Below are 27,303 nucleotides of genomic sequence, written 5' to 3' on the forward strand. Positions count from 1 at the left end.
GGCCATATAGAGGAGCAATTAAGGTGACCAATCAGAGGGGATGAGATAGGGGAGGGTGGAATCTCTTTAAAACTCATGATGTAAGTAAACAAATGTATCAAAGTTAATCACCAATCAAGCATGGGATCGAGGGAGGGGGAGGGAATGGAAAGGGGTTCGGATATAGTCTAATTGGATGATGTTTGCTTGTATATCCTCACAAGTCTTGTATTCCATTGTGATGTATGACTACAATGCACCAATTATATATATATTTTCCAATTTAAAAAAAGAAATATATTTAGGCTCATAGAGGGATGAGTTGGCTATAAGGAAGTTAGAAAATGTGGAAAGAAAGGCCAAGAAGAGTCACAGACAGTATGGGGAAACCGAGCACTGTCACTGTCATCAGAGGGACACCACGGAAGGTGTGGGAGATGGCACTTCTCTCTCTTGGTTATTGTTTCAGCCTTTGGCCAAACAGAAAACAGTTGGAGACAGCCACAGAATTATGGCCTGAGGGACCAGTAATCCCCGGAACAGGGAATGTTAGATAGAGAACGTATGACATAGTTATTCATCAGCCATCACTGGACCAAGGACCAACCTATGGTGCATACAACTGCATAAAAAAATGAGAGGGGAACAGAAAGGGGGGCATGGGGCACTTCTCTCAGCCACCTTAAAAATCTAAGCACCACCTACAGGTTGTGGCAACTACAAGATAGCCTTCTCCAGTTCTGCTAGAACCACTGAGAACAGAGATGCCCAGTCTGTAGGGAAGCTCCTGAGATGTTGACCCACACTTGGGAAAAGCATAAGTCACTTAAAGATGGAATTGCAGCTGTCATGCTTCCCGGAAAGAGCTTGTTCTGTTGCCTGTCAGTACATTTTCTCCTCCCCCACTCCCAATTGTAAATTCTTTTGGCCAGTCTCTCTGGCATGATGCCTTATTTGCTGCAGAATTGCTAGCCTGTAGGGTCAGAGCCAGAGGTGCTCCAAATTTTTTGCCAGTCATGCTGAAATGCCATCCTCCCACCCCAACACCTTTGCCTCTTTCCTGGGAGTCCTGAGAATAGGAATTGGAGGAAAGAGGGCTTCTACTGACTGGTGGAGGGTCTTCCCATGAGCATTGGAGTTTCTAACCTGCTTTTGAGCTCGAATAATGGAAAGTATCTTAGGTTTGAGTCCAGAGTATCTCTTCGGCCTGAATTAATGACAGATTGGGGGAAAAAGTCAGAGAATAAGAGACAAGTGGGAGACCACACTCTGAATCCTCCTCCTTCCTTTATGCCCAACATTACATTAGAATGAAATGAGGTTATCAAGGGCAGTTTTGAAGGATAAATTCATTAGAAAATGACAGAAGGGGAAAAGGCACCAGGTTTCCCACACATCTTTCCTGATGCCCAGGTGAAGAATGTACAACCATGCTGTTGATGGTTCTCCGGCTCTGTAACACCTGTGCTACAGAGTCCTCCTGCATATGCAGCCAAGAATTAGGTCAAAGAAACATAATGCAATGAGGACTGCTGTTTATAGAATCTGTTTCTGTGTGCTGCATAACTTTGACCGAGACCTGAATTTGAGTCTTACATTTTCAATTCAATATTTTTAATACTTGAAGTAAGACTTGACTTTCTTTCCCAAGAATTAGATGAAATATGAACTGTCAGTATAAAATAACTAATGTGAAAAATACAAATTTTATAATGTACCATACACATAATATACAACCAACTATAAATAATATTGAGTATTATTCTGGTGTTAGATTCAACTTTTCCTAATTTGGAAATAGACAATTAAAAAGACCCAGGCAAACCTAGCTAATGGGACAAACTTTATTTCCTTCCTATCATTTTAGTTTTACATCATTCATAGATTGTATTCTTTGTGTCATGGTGGTCTGATAGGACATCACTGATGTGAGGCACTCACTGTAATTGTAGAGCTGGAAGTTTCTCTGGTTATACTTAGCCGGACTTCACATTTTAAGTGGGTACACATTAAACATAGCTCTCTATCTCAGGCTGCCGCATTTCCTAAGTAATTATAATATAGTTTCATATAATGGTTTCATTCTTTTCCTATATTTGTTTTATACTTTCTTACTTCAACTATTCATGGCTACCCACAGTTGTGGGAGGAGATAAATGTTAAATGGGCTACTCCTGCCTATTTTTAAAAATAATTCCTTTTAGGTTGAGTAATACTTGCAAAACTTTACCTTAGGTTACAAAAACATTGTCTTTATTTTTTCCCCTGTGTTATCAAAGATAAGCTCTTGATCACAGATTCCCAGTGTTTTAAGGGCAAATCATTTAGTACCTTCACATAGAGTGCTTACCAAAACATTTCAGCTTGAGACATACTGTAGAGCATGGGGCTAAACAGAGAGGTGGCAAGTAAAGAGCCCATGGCCCTTTATGCTGTCCAGGAAAGCTCTCTCTGACAAGTGCAGAAGGCCAAGGTGGAAACATTCATCAATACTATTGGACACAGTCTTATTTGTTGGGGATACATCAATAAAGATGTCAAGACCTCCTGGTCTGTGGTCTGCAAATAGTTTCCTAAATATTGGTTATAACTGAGTCTATTTTCACATAAGCCTAAGCACTATATCTAGCTGCTCACATTTATTTTGACCTGAAATTTGGAGAAAAGCATGTATTTAAAAACAATCTCTTAGCTGGGTTTGGTGAGACACACTTGTAATCCTAGTAAGTGAGAGGCTGAGACATGATTGCAGGTTACAGGCCAGCCTTAGCTACTTAGTGAGACCCTGTTTGAAAACTAAAGAATAAAATAGGGCTACGGGTATAGCTTGGAGGTAGAATGTCTCTGGGTTCCATCCCCAGTAATACAGTACTAGGGGTGGAACTCAGGGGCATTGTACCTCCTAGCTATACCCCCAGCCCTATTTTTTATTCTTTATTTTGAAACAGGGTCTCACTGAGTTGAGAAGGGCCTCACTAAGTAAATGAGGCTGTCCTTGAACCTCACTACCCGTCCAGTCTCCGCCTCCTGAATGCTTGGATTACAAGAGTGTGCCACCATTCCTGGCTACGCACACTTTTAAAGATACATCTAAATAGCCCAAACTTCTGCACTTGTGTTTTAACACAATTTTTACTATATGCATACATTTTTGTAGCTGCATTTCTTAAAGTCTTTTTCCGTTTTGTAGCTAGAAAAACTAAATGCTTTGTTTTTTTAAAAAAGAAGTAGAGAAAATCGAATTACATATAATATGTGAGCCAGCTGCTTGGAAATAATTTCCACTAAATTGTACTAGATTAATGTTTTCTGGTGCTGGGAGAAATGGCTTCAGGGAACACCTAGGATATTGGTGTTTGTCTCTAATTCAAGGGATTTATTTGCCAAGAGAGAAATGAGTTTTTCATATGATGAAGTCAGCATTGGAACAGTTCCATGAAGGAATACAAAATATTCAGGACTACTAGTTTATAGTGGAGTGCAGTGCTAAACATTTTTTTAAGTAATGGATATTATACTTCTTAAAGAAAGGAAATATTGTAGGGTTTCAAATATATTAACAGTAGTCTTTAGGTTAATAAAATCTTGTTGTCATGGTACAGAAAGAAAGACGCTTTCATTCCTTTTATATTAGCAAACTCTTTGGCAAAATCCCATAGGATTTTCATTTTTCACTTTTTTGTTATGGGCTCAATAATGCTTGTCATGCGCTTATGAAATTGCAGAACAGATCCAAGTTGGGACGATGACAATGCAAAAAGGGCCTAGTTCATATGACTTTGTGGTGCTTGTGCATTTCTCACCAGCTATCAAAGACTCAGGTGGACTGATCCAATTTTGCATACTGTAGTAACATTATTTGTTGTAAGGAAAATTCCATTTGTATCCTCTATTTAGACTTCATGAAATTGGAAGACCCTAGAAGCTTCCAATTTCAGGATACTAGAAAAATGAATTTTAGCAGGTCATGATTCATTTGTATGTTTTCATATTACATTAGTGTCATGTGTTGCAAAGAAAGTTATATTGGTGAGTATAAGAGCACTTTTGAGGCATCCTCAAGTCAATTATTCTCCTTTGAGTTATTTTTCAAGGAGTAAAGTATATTTTCAGGATACTTTTTCTAGGTCAAAGATGTTTTAACCTGAAGAGGATAGTTGTGTCCATTTAAAACAATGAAATAATTACTTTACACTCACACACATGCACACACATGAAAAATATTAGATCCTCAAGGCAAATAAAGCTTAAATAAAATTACCTTGCAAACAAATGGAATCTTTGTGATGTGTCCAGGTTTTTCTTTTTATTTCTTAATTACTATTTCCAAATAACATTAGTATTTACTTTTTTAAATCACAGAATTGTTATTCTTTAATTATTTGGCTTTTCCTCCACACTTAAGGTTCTTTCTGGCATTAAGTTTGAGACTTAAGAAGAGTTACTTAATTCTACCCATTTCCTATGCTAGAAACTTAAGACCTAAGAATAACCATTTCTTAAATGTTATTTATTAGCCAGGTGTAGTGCTGCATGCTTGTAATCCCAGCATTCGGGAGGTTGAGACAGGAGGATCGCGGTTCACGGACAGCCTCAGCTACTTAGTGAGACTCTGTTTGAAAATAAAGGATAAAAAAAAAATAGGGTAGGAGGTGTAGCTCAGAGGTCAAATGCCCCTGGGTTCCATCCCCAGACCCATAAAAAAAAGTTATTACTTAGCTTTAAGAAATACCAATCGGTACAGATAATGTAAAGAATTGAAATGAAAAGGGAATGAATAGTTTTCTTAGCCAATATGTTTTAAGATAATTTTCCCATATCATAATATAATATCTTCAATTCGAATCTATTTTTAGCTAAATGTGTAAAATTCTTTCTGCTCATAAAACTCTATATACTTATGCTATAAATATTCAACAGACTTTTTGGTGCAAATGACAACTCATTTACTTCCTAAAAAATAACTCATATGGGAATAATTGATTTGAGGATGTCTCAAAAGTGCACTTGTACTCACCAATATAGCCTTCTTTGCAACACATGACACTAACGTAATATGAAAACATCCAAATGAATTATGACCTGTTTAAATTCATTTTTCTAATATGGTCTAATTTACTATATTAAATAAAGATGAAGGAATATTTATTTAGTTTGTAATAATAAAATTCACATTGGAAAGATTGCATACCAATAAATCACTTTCCATGAAGCAGGTTAAAGTGGAATTTTGCAGCAATGTTTGTTTTAGTACATAATAGTAGTAGTAGTATGTATCCAGAAGTATGTAATTTTTTTTGTGGTATTAAAAATGGAACCCAGGAGCATTCTACCTCCAAGTGACATCCCAACCCTATATATATGTGTGTGTGTGTGTGTGTGTGTGTGTGTGTGTGTATCATTATATATAATTTTGTGGTACTGAGGGTGGAACCCAGAGGCTTTCTACCTCCGGTATATACTACCAGACCTACTTTTTATATTTTATTTTGAAACAGGGTCTCACTAAGTTGCTGAGAGCCTCACTAAGTAGCTGAGGTTGGCTTTGAACCTGTGCAATCCTCCTGTCTCAGCCTCCCAAGCGCAGGGATTTCAAGTGTGTGCCACCATGCCCGGCCCGACCCTATTTTTTATTCTTTAATTTGAAACAGGTTCTCACTGAGCTTCAAAGAGCCTCACTAAATAGCTGAGGCTGTCTGCGAACCAGGATCCTCCTGTCTCAGCCTCCCAAATGCTGGGATTACAAATGTGCACCACCATGCCTGACTCAGACTATGTAATTTTGAAGGTGTTTGAATGGAAGTTCTTAAGAATCAAAAGGAGGAAAAACAAAGGGGAAGAAGAAAACTAGGGCAAATGGTGTCCTCCAGCTCACTCTTGCAAATCCCACTGAAACCAAAGAAAGTTTATGAAAATATCTGAAAGACACCTTTGGCCTAGTTCAAAATTTCCATTAAATTAGTGTTTTAGAACATTGTCCTAGTTAAGTTCTGTTTTATGGTCATTTTAATATTTCACTCAGCATTCATTCACAGCTCCCCTGGAAATCACAGAAAAGAGGATAGGTTAACCAAGGACATATGTTCTATCATTTGAGTTCAAAGATACATTGACCACTTGATTTCTCCTCCCCATGTCAAAAACAGGTCCTATGTAAAGAAAATTCATGGATCTAAGGAAGTTTTGTGGTTTTAATGCTCATTAAGTGGGATGCATAGGCTGATGTAAAATGCTTAGTGATAGTACTTGAACTGCGGAAATTTAGCCCCTGAAACAAAACTGTGAATACAGTGTACAGTATTTGTTATAAGTTTTATAACACTTGCTGTAAAAATGTTGCTGTAGCTGTTTCTTTGTGGTTCAAGGAAGAAATAAATAGCTTCTTTTTTCCTATGATCTATGTTCTTCCTATGATCCTGTGTATTTACAATGTCTGTTTTGGCCCAGTACTGCTTAAGGCAACTTGTCAATACTACCAGGATTAGGTTCTGGAAATGCCGGAACAAATATCATGTAGAGTAGTCTTTTGGAGTAAGCTATTAAATAGACATGATTTCCTCACAGAGGTGGACCTTGGCAAGTGACCACTGTCAAGTTTCTGACCTGTTTTTTCAGGCTTCAGGGAGACATGTGCTATGGGAAGAGGACAACCAGTTAGATATTCTCCACAGAAAACTAAGCTCTTTACTGGAAGAATAATTTGGACCATAGGCTTTGGAGCCAGGCTGAGGTCACATTCTCCCCCTATTAGTTTTTATCTCAATGACCTTACTTTGTTCAATCTCTCTGAGCTTCAGTCACCCTATCCCTAAGAAATGGGCACCATAATAGGGTTTTATGAGAACTTGAAAGTTAAACTATCTTGGTGAGTGAGATCATTGATTTGTACAGCTTAGCTCTCTCCTTATTATTTTCTTTTTCTTTCTCCTTTATTTCTTTTTTCACCTTTCACTCAGAGGCATTCTACCTCCAAGTTATATCCCCAACCCAATTTTATTTCTTATTTGGAACAGCTTCTCAATAATTTGTGGAGGGCCTCGCTAAGTTTCAGAGGCTGGCTTCGAACCTAAGATCTTCCTGTCTCAGCCTCTCAAGTACTGCAATTACAAGTGCCCCACCATGCCCGGCCTCATTATTATTTTTTTTATTAAGAGCCATCACTCAAATTGGTCTCTTAGCCACCTCCTCTTGTCTCCCTCATTGAAATAAGTTATGGAGGTTCTCAGGGGATTCCCCCAAAGGGAATAAGAACGTGTGGGAGCAGGAGATACCGTAGAAGCCAGAAGAGCTGGCTGCTTCAGTCATTGCTCTGAAGTCTACCTGCCGCGTCTTCATACTTACTAAGGAGAAGCCATACTCTCCAGTCTTGGATCCTAGTGAGCTTCTTTCTATGCAGCACCCGGGCAGTGCCCAGCAGCGGTGGCCACCACTTGCCATTCACGACAGAAGAGCCCGAGGCGGGGTTGGGGGTCACTGCACCTGCCAAAGTGGGGAAATGAAGGCGAATGGGAGTTACCGTGCTGGAGAAGAGAAATACGACGCAGTGCCACAGAGCAACCCTTCTCTCTCCGGTTCCTGGGCCTCCTGAGACACTGATGGAGGGTGCTGGGAAACCTGGTCCAGAACTGGGGGGAGGCCTTTGGGAGTTGACCGGCATGCATCAAATCACCAAACGTTTCTAGTCTATTACACACGAGCATGGTGTTAGCAACGGGTGATACAAGATGATTCTGCCATCACGCTGTGGTCAGGTTCCTCCACTTGCTGACGTTTCTAATGTCCTCTACGGAACAGTGAGCGGCTCAGGCCACTCAGCACACGCAGGGCACCATGGCTGGCCGCACCGAGGAAACGTGACTGGCCCTAGGGCTTACCTTGCGGAGGGGGATTTCAGATTAAAAGTGCAAAGCAGAGTGAGAAAATAAACTTTCTGTGTGGCTTGACATTTTTATGTCTTAACTAAGAGTCTCTGAAAATACCGGTAGCACAAATGGAGCCAATTCCGACTTTCACGCCGGATGGATCAATGGCTACGCTGTAAGCATTGAACTAGTCCTACTATCACCACTAAAGCAATGTCTTAAGACTCATCAAGTGCTGGCATCTGTTCCCAGGGAGCAGCTTGGCGCCGCTTCTGTGTAGTGAAGGGGGCCGGCGGGAGGTTCCCCGCAAAGCCCCGCTTCCCGCCCCGCCCCGGCCCGGCCTCCCGGAGCGGCGTCCGCCAACGATCGCGAGAGCCCGGTCGGCTTCCACGTTTGCCACGTTCCAAAGGACCGGGAAGACTGGAAAGCCGCAGCCGCTCGCGCTCGCAGGCTGCCGCGTCGCTCGGGATCGGCCCCAAGTCTGCGGAGGGAGGGAAGCCGCGCCAGGTGCCGCCCCTCCCAGAGGCCCTCGCGATTGGCTGGCGTCGCCGTCACTCAGCCCTCCGGGGGCGTGGCGGAGGCCCAGCCGCGCGCTCGCGCACGCGCGGGGAGGGAGGCGCGAGGCCGGGCGCGCGCAGCCGGCACGCGGGCGGCGGTGTCGGTGGCGCGGCGGGCGAGCGGAGGGAGGCTCTGCTGCAGGAGCTGTGCAGCTCCAGCCGCTGGTCAGAGCCCCTGCGGCCCCGGGACTCGCGCACGAAGAAGCTCCCTGGTCCTCGCCAGCTCCGCGGAGCGCGCGATGGCCCAGCGCAAGAATGCCAAAGGCGGCAGCGGCAGCAGCGGCAGCAGCGGCAGCACGGGCAGCGGCAGCGCGGGCAGCAGCGGCGGCAGCAGCAGCCCGGGCCCCGGGGCGAGGCGAGGTCAGAGGCCGGGCGGGCGGGGGCGCGGGCGCGGGGACCCGCCGCGGCCGGCTGTCCGCGCTTTCGTGGCTTTTGGTGGAATTGGAAGATGGGATTAGAGAAGAATTTATCATTGCCTTGCATATTGTGGGGTGTTTGACAGTGAGCCAAAGTCAGGGAAAAAAAGTTCCTGCCTGATCACCAGCGTTTAGGAGAAACCGAGAGGAGAGGGGGCAGAGGAGGTGGGGGCGGGCAGTTGGGAGTGATTGGAATACTCTTGGAAAAAATTTAAAATAGTTTTATGTAGTTTTTGTAACACAAGTTGCGGTTGCCTTGAAAATACTAAAGAATGGCATAAAATACTGGACTAGCCTTTTTGGTTCCCCTTAAAGAAAAAAGTCGATTGGATATTCACCTTTCTCCTTCCTGTGTTTAACCCAGTAAAGAGAGAGCAGATGTTTTAAATCTGCTTCAGCTCAAATTTCAGTGGTTCACTGTTTTTTTTTTTCTTCCTATTCCCTTTGACTCATTTTTTAGGATACTGAAAGTGGAATACACATGTGAACTGTAAATTTGGAATGATTTAGAGTCTGTGCTGACATCTACAGACAGTGCACTAATGTGTGTCAAGAAAATAAATCTAACTATAGTTGTATTTCAAAAAATGATTTCCTCCATAGCACACATTGTATTATTTTCACGTGTATTGTCTTTTTTTTTTTTTGCTCTCTCCTAGTTTTTATTCTGTATCCCTAAATCCTAGAATAGTCTTGTACCATAATATGTGCTCAGTTAATATTTGATTAGTGAATGAATGAATTTGAATGGTGAAAGTAGTGCAGTTAAATCCATTGCACACATTTACATTTCTGAGTACTAATATTTGTATTATTAATGGAAAAAGATACAAACGGTTTGAAGGTCAAAACCAGTTATTAAACAATTCACCTAAAATGTGTGTTCCTTTTTCGGTAGTCTTTAAATGTCAGTTAATCACACACAGGAATGGATTAACTGCCTCTGGTCTCTTTGTACTGGGAATTGAACCCAGGGGCAATCTACCTTGGAGCTACATGCCCCATCTTTATTTTTTATTTTATTTTGAAACAGGGTCTGGCTAAATTGCTGAGGGTCTCACTAAATTGTTCAGGCTGGCCTTGAACCTGTGATCCTCTTGTTTCAGCCTCCTAAATACTCGGATTACAGCCATGTACCACGACACCTGGAGCTATACTTTCTAACATTTTTAAATGAGAAGTCTTTTGTGCTGCTTAGACACTTAGCAGAGAAAGCTGATGGAAAAAAAGAGACTTCAATGTTATTTTTAGGTTTTCAGTAGATGTAAAAGTAAAATCCTATCCCCCCCATTAAGATCTGGGAATAGAACCCAGGTCTTTGGAGCATGCTATACCACTGAGGTAAACCCCCAGCCTTGCTTTGTCCCATTTCTTTCTTTGCATCTAATGAAGGAACTTTATAAGGCCTGTTATTAGTAAGAATAATATTAAGAAATTTGCATCATGTGTCACCCCTACCCAAAAAATAAACCATTTTAAATTGGTAAGTATAGGAAATGTCAGGACCTAAATGAACATATTCTGTTTTCCATTATCTAGGTGTTTTAGAGCAATCTGTATTTGAGGATCTATGGCCTTTTAATCATTTCATACAATGATTACATATTTGTCATGAGATATAGTATGTAAAAGAATAAATAAAAGAGAAATACCTGTGTTACAGAAAACCAAACCAAACAAAACCCAAAAGGATTCAGGAGTTGGAATTGATGTCCTGTGTGTTACATAATGCATATTTCTTCTGCAGCCCATATTTTCCCCCAGTGTATATTGAGCTTCAACTATAAGTGAGGTTGAAAGCCCCAGAGATGGAAACTGGGGTTCTTTTTATTGTCCTAAACAGTTATATTACAAGTGTAGTTCTTTATATTGTTTTCTCATAGTAGGATATACCTGAAAGATAAAACTAGGTTTTCTTTCCTTGTGTTTATGTGGTCACTGGGCATGGACATTGGATATTAATATGCAAACCATTCCCTTCTACTGGGAAAATCTTAGGGGCTGAAGAAATTTTAAGAGTGGCAGTACCTTCAGGCTCATTTAGTTTCTTATTCTGATTATAGAGGTCAGAAAATTAATCCCTAGAAAAGTTGTCTTGTTCATTGAAAGTTGTTAAGTTCACAGAAACACAGCTAGTTACCAGAAGAATCACGACTAGCATGTACCTCATTATAGTTGAGTTTTCAATTTTATAGCATGTGAGATCTCTTGGGAATTTGAAGTTTAGTTTGTCAAATTTATTTCTAGCTCTCTCGTGGATACACTTGGTTATTGAAGAAAAGCACATATTTTTTGTGCCATTAGTTACATTTCCTTTGACGAAATTATGTTGAAGGCAGAAAAAAAATCTTAGTTTGAGAAGAGAATATGATCTCAAATAGTTTCTTGAGATATTTTGCTTTGAAAATCTGAAGTTGATGTCATATTGGACACCTCAAATATTTTTTGGATTTTTATGTAACAATATGAGAAAAAAGAATCCAGTTCTTTGAAACAGACGTAGGGAAAGTATTTTTTAAAGTGGATATCTGCCTTTCATTTTCTTAAACTCAAATGAAAAGTGATAAATTGGGGTTTAATTTTACCTTTTTTAGTATTATTCTTCAGAATATGAAAGAAGCATGAATTCATTGTACCTCTTACCTTTAATTTGCATATAAAATTTGATCTGCATGGTCAGTTGGGGGCAGAGGAAGAATTTCAAATTTATTGATTTAAAAAGTCTTTAGTAAACAAGGCTCATGATTTCTTTGGGATTATTTTGTAATGCGTAGACAGTGGTATGTGTAAACTATTTTGTCTATTTAGCTTTTCCATGTTCAGTATCATCCACTCCACCCTTGTAGCTTCTAACCTGCTTTCTAGTTGCCTGTTCAGTCCAAGTATACTGTCTCTATATGACACTTGACCAGTAGGTGTCACTGTAGAACATTTTTCTCCCAGTTTGAAGCTTCAAGTTATGTAATAGCAATCAGGCATTTAAAAATTATTATGCCACATGGGACTTATGTGATGTAAATATAAAATTGTTAACCTGGACACTCAGTATTGGGAGGGAGAGAAATGGGGAAGTGGTGGGGAGGGCACCAAGTACTGTGTGAATATATACCATTGTGAGATGTGAGATGACTATAGTGCACTAATAAAAAAATACAACAAATTATTATGATTTAATCAGTATGTATTTAGAGCTATTGATGAACAACTACTTAATAAATTTCAGCTACTGATGAATATCCTCTAAATATCTTTAACTCATTTTGAAATTTAGTAGTAAGAGTTTGTCCCAAGCAGCCTTATTTAGGCTTATCTTATTTATAATTAAATCTGTTTATATGTATTTATTTATTTATTTAATTTTTGCGGGTCTGGGGATGGAACCCAGGCGCATTCGACCTCCGAGCCACACCTCCTGCCCTATTTTTTATTCTTTATTTTGAAACAGGGTCTCACTAAGTTGCAGAGGGTCTCCTAAGTAGCTGAGGCTGTCCATGAACTCCAATTCTCCAGACTAAGCTTCCCAAATGCTGAGATTACAAGCATGAAACACCACGCCCAACTTCATATGTATTTATATAAAGTATCTGTAAAAGATATATCCATGAATTTTTAGGTTAGGTGTAGATATTTTTAATATACTTTTATTGGTGCATTGTACACTAATATAATGTAGGTCAGAGTGATAGTGACATATGTGCACACAGCACTTGGTGAGCTCCCTCCCCTTTCTGTATGCATGGTATTGAGATTGTCATTGATAATTTCATACATGTACGTAACCTCAGTGGAAGTGTTTCCTTCATCTAATCCCCTCATATCTTCTCCTAGATTCCCCTCCATTCCCCACAGGGGTTTCTCCTCTGTTATCTAAAGTCCCACTTATCCCAGTTACTTCCTAGCTTCCATGGAGGAAAGAAAACATATGACCCTTCATTTTCTGTGATTGGCTACATTCACTTAACATAATGTTCCTCAGGTTCCTCCATTTTCCTGCAAATGACATAATTTTGTCTTTATTGCTGAGTAGAATTCCATTGTGTATATACCCCATAATTTTGAAATCCAGTCATCTGTTGATGGCTACCTAGGCTGTTTCCATGACTTGGCTATTGTTAATTACACTGCCCAAAACATGGATATGCATGTACCACTATAATATTATGTTATCATTTCCTTTGGAAAGATACTCAGGATTGGTATAGTTGGCTTGATCACATGGTAGTTCCATTCCCAGTTTTCTGAGGCTACACTAATTTGCAATCTCACTTATACTCACAAATTTATTTGATAGGTCTTGGTTGTTTCTTCTTTTATCTTTCTACTTGCAGTATCTTAGATTATTAAGTAATAACATATACAATATGCTGCTAATTGCCTTTTGCTCCTTTCGCTGAGGAGTCCCAAAGATTTATATAGTCTTGGGTTCAAATAATCTGTCTTACAAAGATTGTTAAAAATGAATATATGAGGTTTACATATTCAGAGTGACATGGATAAAAGCCAGTATGAGCTATCTACTCTGCTTTTAGTTAATACCAGAGATTTAACTCCTGAACTCTCTGATCCCAACAGAAACAAGCAAAGAACCCCTCTCTCCTTTACTCAGAAAGTCAGTGCAGTTTGGGAGAAAGAGTCTGACGACCTGGATTCATATTTATTTAAGAACTGTTAGGCAAGTCATTCAGAATCTCTAAGCTTATTTTCTTCAAACAGGAAGAATTATTCTCTGCTTAGCATTCTTTCAGGTTGTAATAATTTGAAACAAATTTTTATGTGTCTTTGTGTTTCTCAGGTATTTCTATTAAAGTATTTCTGATGGTAGGGGGGAGTACAAACCCCAGGAGAATCTAAAAAGTGTAGATCCAAGCAAGTCATTGTAGGCTTGGAATTTTATAATGATTTATTATAAAATGTTAGCCAGGTGCAGTGGCCTATATTGTAAATCCAGCTACACAAGAGGCTGAGGCAGAAAGATTGAAAGTTCGAGGCCAGCCTGGGTGAAGTAGTAAGACCACGTCTCAAAATAAAGAAAATAAAAAATAAAAAAGGACTGCGAATGTCAGTGGTAGAGTGCCCTTAGGTTCTGTGGCTTTGAGGACCTCTTAATAAATTTGTGTCAGTATCATGTTTTGCATATCAGCCTTGAAGTTGCTGATTTATTTGCTAATCTGAAAGGCCTATAATTTCTGTTACTAGAGATCAGATACAATGTAGTCTTTTGACGCTATTCTAGCTATTTTAATGTGACAATGTGCAATTTAGTTTGCATTTTGGGTACAGTACTTCTCCAATTCTTGTAAATTGTTTTACTTCATTTTTTACTAAGGAACAAAACATTTTCATTTAGCCTCCCATTGATAAAACCTGTATGCATAGTTAGGAGTAAAAAGTTCCATTATGCTATTGCATAGTAGGGTAACTATAGATAATAATGTACTCTATATTTTTAAAAGCTAGGAAAAAGGATTTTCAAAGTGTTCACCACAAAGAAACAATAAATGTTTAAGGAAATGGGTGTTTAACCTGATTTAAATATTATGCAAAGGATACATATGTTGAAACATTACATTGTATCCCACTAAGATGTACAAATTAATTTTGCACATTAACATGTGCAAATTTTGTATTTCTCTGTGTCATTTAAAATAAATTTAAATAAAAAATTCAATACAAATAGAACTTATCTTTAGTGTACCTGAGTCTCTGGGGAAAAACGTTAGCTGCCTGAGAGATCTTGTGGCACCCAGCTGGCTGCTGTGTTCACTGCTCCAGTCTAGTTGCTCTGCAATGTGTCTGTGGGTTAGATAAGTCTGTGAGCGTGTTAACACATGTCTCGTCCATCCTACAATTAGAAGACTAGAGATTCAGGTATATTCATTTTTTTCCTTCTTTTCTCCCCTGTGTTCCACTAAGGAGTGTTTTCTGGAATTCTGTTCTTTAATCTTTTTTCTTTTTTTTTTTTACACTTCCGGGAGCCAAGATGATATTTTAATTTTATGTTTTGCTCCTCAGGTATGAGGGTACTTCCAACATTTGCTTTGCAGTTGCTATTTATTTTTCAGGGATGTGTCATATTATCTTTGGCTAATGTAGTTACCTTTTAAAGGCAAATCATTAAATGTTATTTAATTCTGAGATTGGTATAGATAATGTATTAGAGTCAAAGGAATTTTAAACTCACTTGGTCAGTTAGTTTAAAAAAGTTAGAGAAGATCTATTAAAATTGGTCTGTAGCATTCTTTTTAGTCTCCTGTGACATCTGGGTGGCTTGCTTAGTCTTAGGATCATCATCTCCTGCCCTATGTGGTTTCTATGCTCCAAAGCGGAGAGATTACTGGATTAAATCAGGGAAGTGAGGGTTGTCTAGTCATGGCAGGGTTTCCAGATACCTGGTAGTGGAAAAAGCTATGGCTGAACATGGCGAAATGCCAGCATTTCTACATGTGCCCACATATTTAACCCAGTGACTCATACTATACAGAAGCCAGCAAGGATCAGTCTAATTTTAGAATGGGAGAATATTATTTGATAAAATAATTTCATTCCATATACACCACTGGTGCACCTTTTTTATTTTACATAAACTTGATAGTTATTTATAACAGGCATTTATTGTTAACAATTTTGCTCTATCCTGTCTAATTTGTGTTTCTTGTTTGTTATATTTCTAGTATGCATAGTTGTTCTTCCTGTCTTATACAATCAGCTTTTAATTTCAGTTATCCTGAAATGGTATACTGGAAAGCCCCTTTGGTCTTAGGAGCAACTTGTTTTCTTATGTGAACATAAAATCTGTGTGGTAAATAGTTGTTGAAAGCATATATAGCATTTAATTTTATCTTTTCATTTCTTGAATCAAATTATTTTGAATGAGAGGCTTCTTAATAGTTTGTAAATTATTGCTTGCATTTTGATGGAGAGCCATCTCTCTATTTTTAAAATATTTCTATTTGCTACTCTTTCAAATTGTTTGAAATATTACGTATTTAACACCTACAAATTGGTATAAAGAGTGAAGTAGTAAATTCCCATGTACCAACAATGCAGGTGAAGAAATAAAACACAATCAAATTCATGAATTTTCTTCTGTGATAACCTGACCCAACCATTCTTAGGAGTTTTATGATAATCATTCTCATATACTTCCTTATAATAGATAATATGTAAATATACAAGGTATATGTGTTCATACATGTGAATGTATTTTTTTAAAATGTATATATGAAAGCTCCTGGGTGGAAGATGGCAGCCGCAGTGGTGACGGTTGGCAGCGGCCGAATAGGACATGTATTCCTCTGAGAAACCCTGGACAACAGATTTTGGTTTAATATCTGATTGAGACAATGTACAAAGATATTTTCAGTCATGACTTCATATTTAAAATAGATAGAGGAGATGGACCAAGATGTCGGTGGCAACAGCGGCCAGTATTTGGGAGAGGCAGACAGATCCAATTCAATCTACCTTAAACTGTTGAAGAAATCTCCCCAAAAGTAGAATGCTCCTGCCCCACATGCTCAGGAATTCTGGACAACATACTATGTAAGAGAAATGATCGGGAGGAGAACCAAGATGGTAGAGGTGGAGGTGGCGGCCAGCATTTGGGAGAGGCAAAAAGATTTGATCCAATCCACCTTGAACTTTTGAAGAAATCTCCCCGAAAGTAGACTACTCCTGCCCCACATGTTGAGGAACTCGGGACAACATACTATATAAAAAAAAAAGGGTTCGGGGAGCGTCAGAGGGAGCCCTGCATAGCTGGGTTGGCTGGCAGGCCCTGAGTCCCGGGAGACAACATGCTCCTGGCTGCCGTGTTCCTCTGTGCAGCGCTGGGGGCTGGGATGTGCTTGGAGTAGCAGATCCTGCTCTTTGTGGTGATGCCTTGGACCTCCGTTCTTGCTGGGGAAATAAAATTCATTGCTGCTAAGTACTCGAGCTCCCAACCTCTGCAAAAGACCCATATTGTTTTCTTTATTAAAAAAATATTGAAGAGGAGAAACCACATGGCAGCGGTGGCCAGTATTTGGGAGAGGCAGACAGATCCAATCCAATCCACCTTGAATTTTTTGAAGAAATCTCTCCTAAAGTAGACAGTTTCTGCCACAAATGCTCAGGGACTCGGTTTCTGCCACAAATGCTCAGGAACTCTGGACCACATATTATGTAAGAAAAATGTTCAGGAGAGAACCAAGATGGCAGTGGCAGAGGCCAATATTTGTAAGAGGCAGACAGATCCAATCCATTCCACCCTGAACTTTTGAAGAAATCTCCCCAAAAGTAGAATACTCCTGCCCCACATGCTCAGGAACTCAGGACAACATACCATGTAAGAAAAATGTTTGGGGCACATCAGAGGAAACTCTGCGTAGCCGGGCCAGTCAGCGTGCTGTGCATCCTGGGAGACAACAGCGCTCATGGCCACCATGCTCCTCTGTGCGGTGCTGGGACATGGGGTGTGCTCGGAGCAGCAGATCCCATTCTCCATGGTGAAGCTGTGGACCTCTGCCTTCGGAGGGGAGACAGAATTCATTGCTTCTAGTTATTCGGGCTCCTAGCTATTGCAAAAGACATATACTGTTTTCCCCTACTTAAAAAACGTATGGCTGGGCATGGTGGTGCACGCTTGTAGCTTGTAGTCCCTGTGCTTGGGGGGAGGAGGAGACAGGAGGACTGCACAGGTTCGAAGCCAGCCTCGCTGGCTTAAGAGATCCTGTTTCCAAATAAAAATATAAAATAGGTCTGGGAGTATAGCCCGGAGGTAGAAGGCGGCTTCCAGGAACCCCAGTACCACCAAATAAATGAATGAACGAATGAATTAATGAAAGAAGGAATGAAGGAAGAAAAACTGGAATCTTCTGTAGACAACTTGCCCACAGTGACAGAGACCAGAGCATACTGCACCATGAGGCCAGTGCCCGGAGCTGTGAGAATGGGATGGGAGCCTGCTGAGTGGAGAGGCCAGTGCTGGGGCCTGCGAGGCCGGGACTGTGGCCTGCTGCACAGCAAAGGACCAGCAGGTCCCTACAATCGTGTGGTCAGGAAGCACTTGAAGATGCAGCTATCTCACCCCATCTCTCAGCAGATCTCCAGAACTAAGTGACCTCAACTAAAAAATTGGGTGTAAGTGGATCATCTCATCAAAGTCACTCACCTTCTGGCTGTCATGATTTCAGCAAATGGGAAATAGTATAGAAAATAAAAATAGGACTTCCAAGGAAGAGATATATTGTAATTGATTGGGTGTGGAGAGGTGGAAACTCTCGTGCATTGTTGGTGGGATTGCAAATTAATGCAGCCACTTTGAAAGATGGCATGGGATATCCTCAGAAGAATGAAAACAAACTTACCATATAACCCAGCAATACTGACTATAGGGATCTATCTTAAAAAAAGAAAACCAAGCTACCAAACCAACACACGAGTATCTATGTTCATAGATACACAATTCATCATTCTCAAACTATGGAACCAGCCAAGATGTTCATCAACAGATAAGTGGATTACAAAACTATGCAATATGTACACAATGGAATTTTACCCAGCCATTAAGGAGAGCAAAATTATAGCAGCTAAAGGGAAATGTCCAAAAAATAAGAAATCAGATGCTTTTCTTAATATGCAAAAACTAGAGAGAAATGGGAAATAGGAGGAACTCTAGTTGAAGAAGGGGCCCTATAGAGGAGCAATTAAGGTGACCTGTCTGAGGGGATGAGAGGTGGGAAGATGGAAACTATTTAAAGCACATGATGTACTTAAATAAACATATCAGAGTCAATCACTAAATCAAGCATGGGGACGACCGACGGAGGGGGAGAGAATGAGATAGGGATTGGATAAGGGCTAATTGGGTAATGTGTGCATGTATATCTCCACAAGTTTTTTTTTTTATCCCATTAAGATGTTTGATTACTATGCACCAATAAAATATATTAAATAAAAAAGAATTAAGAAGAACCAAGTATGGTGGCACATGCCTGTCATCACAGTATTTGGGATGCTAAGACAGGATTGCAAGTTTGAGGCCAATCTCAGCAATTTAGCAAAACCCATAGCAACTTAGTAAACCCTATTTCAAAATAAAAAGGACTAGGGGTATAGCTCAGAGGTATAATGCCTCTGGGTTCAATCCCTAGTACCAAAACAAAAACGAAAAATCAACAACAACAAAAAGAGAAAGTATATCTGTATACCTGTGTATAGAAATACAAAATTGTGCTCTTTTACTTGGTTCCTAACTAGTTAGACCCCTTTTGGGATTTTGCCAAGCTCTGGTTCTATATTTTCATATATGTCATCTTTCACTGTATGAATGTGCTGCCTCTCATTGAGCCATCCTGCTAGGACCACTTTATTTGTGTTCTTTCTTCCAAACAGTACTGCTTTTAATACTCTTCTATGTGTGTGTGTGTGTGTGTGTGTGTGTGTGTGTGTGTGTGTGCGCGCGCACGCCTGAATGCTTTTTTAGGGTTAATTCTTGCACTGGTATTGTCAGGTCATAATAGGTACACATATTAACCTTAACTAAGTATTGTTTCTTTGTGTCCCAAAGTGATTGTATCAATTCATATTCCTACCTACAATGAATAACTCCTTTTGTGCAGTTACTCTTGGTAAGATTTAATATTTGCAAGTGTGTGAGTTAAATTTTCATTTTTTTGGTCACTAGTGAGGTTAGCCATTTATATTTCCTCTTCTGTAAATTCATTGTTTGTACTTATTGCCTATTTTTCTGTTTTTGTTTTATATTTTAGTATTTGTAGAATTTTTCTAAATCTTGAGCTTTTTGATTATTTGCATTTTAAGGGACTTCTCCCAGACTATGAGTATTCACATCATAATTTTTTGTTTTGTTGAACAGAATTTTGTAATTTTTATCTTATCGGTAGTATGATTTTTAAATTTTCTGTCTTATGGTTTGTGTCTTTGTGCCTTAAGACAGCCTCTGTAACACAGATCATAAAATATTCTCTTATTGTAACACAGATCATAAAATATTCTCTTATTGTCTTGTAAGAGCTCTGAAATTTCAGCTGAGTATGATGGCAGCATACACTTGTCTTTCCAGTATTGGGAGGCTGAGAGACAGGAGGATCACAGGTTTCCAGCTTCAGCAACTTAGGCTCTTAACTTAGTGAGAACCTGTTTCAAAGAAAAAAGAAAAAAAAAATAGGGCGGAGCATGTAGCTCAGACGTATAATGTCCCTCACCCCATTGTATCCTTGATAACACACACGCACACACACTTAAAAAAAAAAACAAAAATAAAGATCAGAAATTTCCTATTTGCTTGTAGATTTTTACTGTTAGAGGTAGATTTTTATTGTAGGTATTGTGAGGTAGAGATAGGGATCTAATTAAATTATTTTTTAAAAGAATGACTGACGTAATGAGAATTTTCTGTACTGTAAATTTGCGTGCTTTCTTCCTATAGAATTTGCAGTATCAGCTCTTTTCTGTATATACTTTGTAAGTATAGACAGGCATGAAGGAGCAATATCTCATGTGTTGCTTTTTATAGCTTTGTTATTGTTTCCACATCTGGCAGGGTATGCTCCTTCTACCTTGTCTCTTTCACCATTGTCCTTGCTTATCCATATCCATCGTCCTTTTCTTATCCATACTGCTCTATTTTAAAATATCTTTCTCAAGTGAGTCCCATGGAAATATTGCAAAATTTTGACTGGGATTTGATGAATTCATAGAACAACTTGGGACAAATACATATGGTTATGATCTTGAGTCTTCCTATTCATAAGCATAATATCATTTTCCATTTGTCTTATAATTTTATCCAAAGTCATTCATATCTTATACCAGAGTTAGTCTTGATAATGTGTGTGTATGTGTGTGTGTGTGTGTGTGTGTGTGTGTGTGTGTGTATTATATATATTTTTTGCAGTACTGGGAATGGAACCCAGGGACATTGTACCTCCAGGCTATATCCCAGCCCTATTTTTTAGTCCTTTTTATTTTTGAAATAGGGGTCTCACTGAGTTGCGAAGGGCCTCACTTAGTAGCTGAGGCTGCCACAAACTGCGATCCTCTAGTCTTTGCCTCCCGAATGCTGGGATTACAAGTGTTTGCCACCACGCCCAGCTACTTTATACTTTTTTGATGGTATCTTTTGTTGTTGTTGTTATGAGGGGGTATTGGCATTGAAGCCAGGGAAGCTCTACCTTGAGATACAGGATTAAGAGGCTGGTCTTAATCCTGTGATCCTCCAGTCCCAGCCTTTCAAGTACTGGGATTACAGGGCTGCACCACTGTGCTTGCCTTTAATAGTATTTTTATCATGGAAAAATTTTAAAACTGCACCCAAAACTGAAAGTTTCCATTGCTTAGATTCTATAGTAGTAATTATTTTGGTATGTTTCTGTCATCTCATTCTCTTTTATTCATTTCAAAGTAAGTTGTAGACATTAATTTAGCCTCACTCTCTTAAATATTTATGTATACCATTAATTAGGGCTTCAACATTTGTTTATAATTTCACCCCTCAGTGGCACGATTTTCATATAGTGAATTGCACACATTTTAGTATAAAATTTGAGGGGTTTGTATGTGTCTACCTGTGTAAGCCAACAATTTATTAAGGATTATTTCACTCATCCCCAGGTTCTTATGCTTACGCCTTGCCACCCTCATTGTACTAAGCTTTTTTTCCCACTCTGATTAGTGTTGTCTGTTCTAGAATTTACCTTGTAAGCACCTTTTTGGGTAAAGGTTTCTTTCACTCAGCATCGCAGTTTAGAGATTCATCAGTGTTGTTGAATATACCAATACCTTGTTCTTCTTTATTTCTGAGAAGTATTCCATTGGGAGACAATTGTTTGTTCATTCTTCTATTGATGGGCACCTGAGCTATTCTTAGTTTTGGACTATTATGAAGAAAATTCTATGAATATTATTAGAAGTCTTTTTTTTTGGAAGTATGTCTTCATTTTCTTGAGCAAATGAAAGGGAGGAATTACTGGGATAGAGGGTAGGTGTGTGTTTGGTTTTATTAAAAGTCTGCCAAACTGTTTTGAAAAGTGGTTGTACAGTATATTTCACACTCCCACTGACGTGTGGGAATTCTGGTTGTTTTGCATATGTGCCAACATTCGGTGTTGCTAGTTTTAAAAATTTTACCCATTCTGTTGGGTATGCATGCATTCTCATCATTTACAATTGCCTTTCCCTGATGACTAATAATGTCAAACACTTTTTCTTGTGCTTATTAGCCATACATATTATCTTTTGTGAAGTTTTTGTTTAGCTCTTTTGCCTATATTTTATTTTTTGCTTTCATATTATTTAGCGATAATTCTTTATTCTAGATAGAAGTTCTTCTCAGATATATGTTTTTTAAAATATTTCTCGCTGGGCGTGGTGGCACATGCTTGTATCCCCGCGCTTGGGAGGCGGAGACAGGAGGATCGCACAGGTTCGAAGCAAGCCATGCTGGCTTAAGAAACCCTGTTTCCAAATAAAAAGTGTAAAAATAGGTCTGGGAGTGTAACCCGGAGGTAGAAGGGTTTCCAGAAAACCACCAAAAAAAAAAAAAAAAAAATTCTCCCATTCTGACTTACCATTTCATTTTCTTAATAGTATCTTTTGAAGAGCAAATACTTTTAATGTGGATACTCATATTTTCTTTTCTGCTTTTGTTTTTTCTGTTTTAAGAATCTTTTTCTATTTTTTTCTATTTCCAGGTTACAAAGCTGTCCTAGAAGTTTCATAGTTTTAGTTTTATTTTCAGTTTTATAATCTTAATTAAGGATAGCTTTTTTTTCTCTGCAAGGATATCCACTTCTGGCACAATTCATTCAAAAGACATTTTTGCTTTCATCATTGGATTGCTTTTGGTGCCATTGTCAAAAAAGCAAATGAAGCTGGGTGTAGTAATGTGCGCTTGTAATCCCCGTACTTGGGAGGCTGGGACTAGAGGATCTTACTCACAAAGCTCCTGAAGCTACTTAGGAGGCTTTCCACACTTTAGTGAGACCCTGTTTAAAAATAAATAATAAAAAATAGGGCTGGGCGTGTAGCCTTGAGGTAAAATGCCCCAGGATTCAATCCTCAGTACCACACGCACACAAAAAAAGCAAATGATAGTGCACGGATAAGTTTATTTCTGGACTCCCTATTCTGTTGTAACTAGTATTATCTATTTGTTCTTCAATTTGTACCACAATTTTGATTACTTTAGCTATGTATTACTAAAACCAAATTTTTTGTTTCTTTTGGCCTAGTTCTGAAGTGCATTTTAGAATTTGCTGGTCATATTTTACAGAGGGAAGCATGGTAGGGACTTTGATAAGAGTTATATCGAGTCTGTAGATCAAGTTTGGGGAAATTTAACACCTCCTAAACTGAGGCTGAGTCTTCCATTCCACAACAGTGGATAATCTCTTAAAAATTGAGGTCTTTACTTTCCTTAAGACCTTACTTCATAGTTTTTGATGTGGAACTCTTATACACTTCTTTTTAATATTTTTCTAAGTATTTTGTGTTTTTAATGCTATTGTAAATGGTATTTTAAAAAATTGCATTTTGCTGTTTTATGTTACTAGTGTATAGACATACCAGTTACTAGTGTATAGACATAGAACTCGTGTCTTAGGCCATGTGACCTCTCTAAATTCATGGTTTAAATTCTAGTAGGTTATTTTTATTGATTCTTTGGATTTTTTTCTATGTAAATGTCTTGTCATCTTTGAGTGGAAACAATTTTAACTTATTTTCCAGACTTCCCTTTCCTTACTGAACTATGGAGGAGCCCCTGTAACACACTGGTAAATATAAATAATGAGAGCAGACATTCTGGCTTTGTTCAAACAAATAGAGTATTAACTGATGTTTTATAGCAACTTTTATCAAATTGGGGGCTATTTGTCTAGTTTAAGAATTTTGTCATATATTTTTCTTTTATTGAAGTTTCACTTTTTTAATTTGAGTTACCCTTTTAACACATTGTTTTATTTGCTAGTATTTTGTCAACAATTTCTAATCCATTTTCATACTGGATATAGCTTGTGAATGTTTTCCTTCCATTTTTTCTTCCTTCTCCCTCTACCCCCTCCACTTTCTCCTCTTTTCTAGTTTTCTTGCCTTATTACTAATTATCAGTACTGATTATTTTCTCTATTTTTTACTTTTTATTTTTTTATTTTTGTGTGTGTGGTACTGGGGATTGAACCCAGGGGAATTCTCCCTCCAAGCTACATCCCTATCCCTTTTTATTTTATTATTTGGAAACAGGATCTTACTAAGTTGGGGGCAGCCTCACTAAATTGCTGAGGCTGGCTTTGAACCTGTAGTCCTTCTGTCTCAGCCTCCCAAATACGGGCTTACAAGTGCATGCAACCACACCTGACTTCTCCATTTCTATTGATATTATATACATGATTTTTCTCTTCGCATTTTAGTTGGTAAATTATAATAACAGGTATTCTAGTTTATAGCTACCATTATATTTCTGGGGAAAATAACCTAGTAATTTTATTCATTTTTTTCAGTATTCTTGGTTTAGTTTTGCCAACTAATACTCGAGTAAAATTAACCTATAATTTTCTTAACTGGTTTTGTTTTCAAGGCTATTCTTTTTTTTTTTTTTTTTTTTTTTTGCGGGTTTGGAGTTGGAACCCAGGGGCATTCAACATCCGAGCTACACCCCCAGCCCTATTTTTTTATTCTTTATTTTGAAACAGGGTCTCAATAAGTTGGAGAGGGCCCTTACTAGGTAGCTGAGGCTGTCTGTGAACCACGATCCTCTGGTCTCAGCCTCTGTATACTAGGATTACAAGCCTGTACCACCACACCTGGCTTTCAAGGTTATTCTTAATTATATACTTGAGTTTGGAAGTGTTTTCTTGTTTTCTATTCTTTGGTATTTTTTTTCATAGAATTAGTTATTCGGTAGGACTCTTTGATTCATTATTTCATCCTGTACAGGGCAGTTGAATGGACATGAGGGAAATGTTTTTTTTTTTTTTTTAATGTATGTAGGATTGTTTAAATTTTATTTTTTCTTGATTCCAGTTGTTTAACATATTTTCTGTTTATTTTGTTTGTTTGGTATTGGGGTTAAACCCAGCATCTTTCTACCTCTGAGCTACACCCCCATGAGCTACACCCCCATTCCTTTTTTTTTTCTTTTCTTTTTTGCAGTACTGGGATGGAACCCAGGGGCATTCTATCTCCGAGCTACACCCTCAGCCCTAGTTTTTATTCTTTATTTTGAAACAGGGTCTCACTGAGTTGCAAAGGATCTCACTAAGTAGATGAAGCTGTCTGCGAACCAACATCCTCCTTTCTCAAGTCTCCTGAATGCTGGAATTACAAGGCTGCACCACCATGCCTAGCTCCCATTTCTTTCTTTCTTTTTTTTTTTTTTCTCTTTATTTTGAAGCAGGGTCTCTCTAAGTTGCTGAGGGTCTGAAACCTGTGATCCTTCTGTCTCAGCCTCCTAAGTACTGGGATTACAGTTGTGCACCACCATGCCTGGCTACATTTTCTGTTTCTTTGTAGGTCCACTTGAGCAAGTTATTTTCTAAAATGTTTTCTGTCTTTGAAGTTTCAAAATTTCCTGGCAAAAAGTTTGTGGTTTTAGCTATAACTCTTGTAAACAGAATATAGCTATCATATGCTTGTTATTACTTTGTAATAAAATTGCTTTAAAAATCACTAAGTATTAAGCTCCCTTAAATTGTAGCTGTTTTTAGACAAAGCAATGTTCTGCTGAATTTATTTATTTTTTTTTTTATTTTTTATTTTTTTTATTTTTAACAATTTTTTTTATTGAACATAAATAGTATACATTTACACTATATTTGGTGCCCTCTCCCACCCACCCCCATTTTCTCTCCCCCCCCCACCAATGGTTGGCCAGGTTAACCATGTCTTATTCATAATTTTACACATGTTCAGGTGAAGATGCTCCTTAATCAAGATCGGCCTTTCTCCTCTCCTATCTTTCCATTAAAACTTGTTCTGCTGAATTTATTAAGGTGAAATCTTTCATTATAAAATCGAATGTTGTATATTTGTGGGAAGCTAAGCCATCACTGGTAATTTGGTTTGACTGACTGATAGGTCGCCTCCCCCTTATATGGTAGTGACTAGCACTTTGTACATTGCTTTGTTCAAAATTGAGCTTATTTCTTCATGAGCAGAGCAAACTGCTTGTTTTCTTGGATTTTAAGACTTATTTGATTATTTGTAGCTTTTGGCCAATTAGTTTATTTGTAAACATTGCAGATAGAGGCCTACCATGCCCAGCACAGATCCAGGGCACAGTTTTTGACAGTTTCTGTTGCTGCTCTGGAGGTATTAATAGATGCATGTGTCAAACATAGACCGGTGTTTCAATTACAGGTTAGTCTGTAAGGTTATGAATGCAGAGCATCTTTCTTTTGTGTGCTACTGGAGATTGAACCCAGGGGTATTCTATCTTTAAGCTACACCTTCAGCCATATTTTACTTTTATGTTGAAACAGGATCTTCATAGGTTGATGAGAGTCTCACTACTTACTGCGGTTGTCCATGAACTTGCGATTCTCTTGTCTCAGCCTCCCGTGTACTGGGAATACAGGTATGTACCACCATACTCAGCTGAGGTAGAACATGTTAAAGATGAAATTAATGTACATGAAGGTACATGGCTCTTAAGCAAGTTGTATTTATTTTATTTTATTTTTCTAGATGCAGTGTGGGGCTTGGATTAATAAGTCCTTGAGCTATTTTGGAATTCTCTGTGGTCCTTGAGACATTTAAGATGAGTGAGCAGGGAGGAGTGGGGTTGAGTAAGAGAGAACATAGTTCACTAGCTTGTTTATTTGGAATGAACTGGAAATAAACTCTGACCTATAGTCAAGACCCAGTCCCTTGGTTAGTCTCTCTCAAGTGCCTTTCAGGTTTTTTGCAAGTTCTTAGTTTATGTTTACTAAAATTTTCAACACAGGCTATTCCAAATCCTTAATTCCTTGAGTGAATACCATACTTTTTCCCTTTGATTTTAGCAAATGGCTCTCTCCCATTTTGCAAAGAAACCAGAGGTTTTCCTTTAATCTCCCCAGTGTGTGCGCAATGGCTGGGGTTGTCTTTGGAGTTGCATGGCATTGGGAACCAACTAGCATAAGGCTGATCATCTTCCTAGCAGGTTGACAAGATCTAGGAGCTATGATGTCTGCAAAGCCAGAGCAAATCTTTAATGCAAGGTGCAGTAAAACTCCGCATGGGAGGGTGGTGGGTTAAATGGAGATGAGTCTCACTACAGTTAATACTTGACATCTTGGCAGTCACGGCCATTAAGGTCCTTTGGTCTCCAACCACCTAAGAGAATCAAAGGCTGGGTGGAGGGCTGGGCCACCCCAGGGAACCCTCAGTGGCATGGGATACTTTTTTCTCTCTGGTCTTAAGTCATCAACTGTCTTCTGGAAACTCTCCTCCTCCTTCCCTTTCTATAGAGTATGCACCATTGCTTTAGTGTTTCTCATTTAACAAAAA

General features: G+C 38.7%; 1 protein-coding gene across 5 annotated transcripts in view; it reads left to right on the forward strand.

Annotated features, from left to right (window-relative positions):
* Positions 1-8,637: 8,637 nt before the first annotated feature.
* ASPH (aspartate beta-hydroxylase) overlaps positions 8,638-27,303 on the forward strand; it is a gene marked incomplete at both ends in the record, with an annotated part of 234,514 nt that continues 215,848 nt past the window's right edge. For all 5 annotated transcript variants that reach the window (XM_080693660.1, XM_080693661.1, XM_080693662.1 and 2 more), the window contains one exon: positions 8,638-8,758. In XM_080693660.1, the coding sequence (XP_080549786.1) occupies positions 8,638-8,758 (121 nt within the window). The remainder of the gene's footprint in view (positions 8,759-27,303) is intronic.

Source organism: Muscardinus avellanarius (assembly GCF_963383645.1).
Source record: "Muscardinus avellanarius genome assembly, chromosome: 4".
In the NCBI taxonomy this organism is placed as follows: Eukaryota; Metazoa; Chordata; class Mammalia; order Rodentia; family Gliridae; genus Muscardinus; species Muscardinus avellanarius.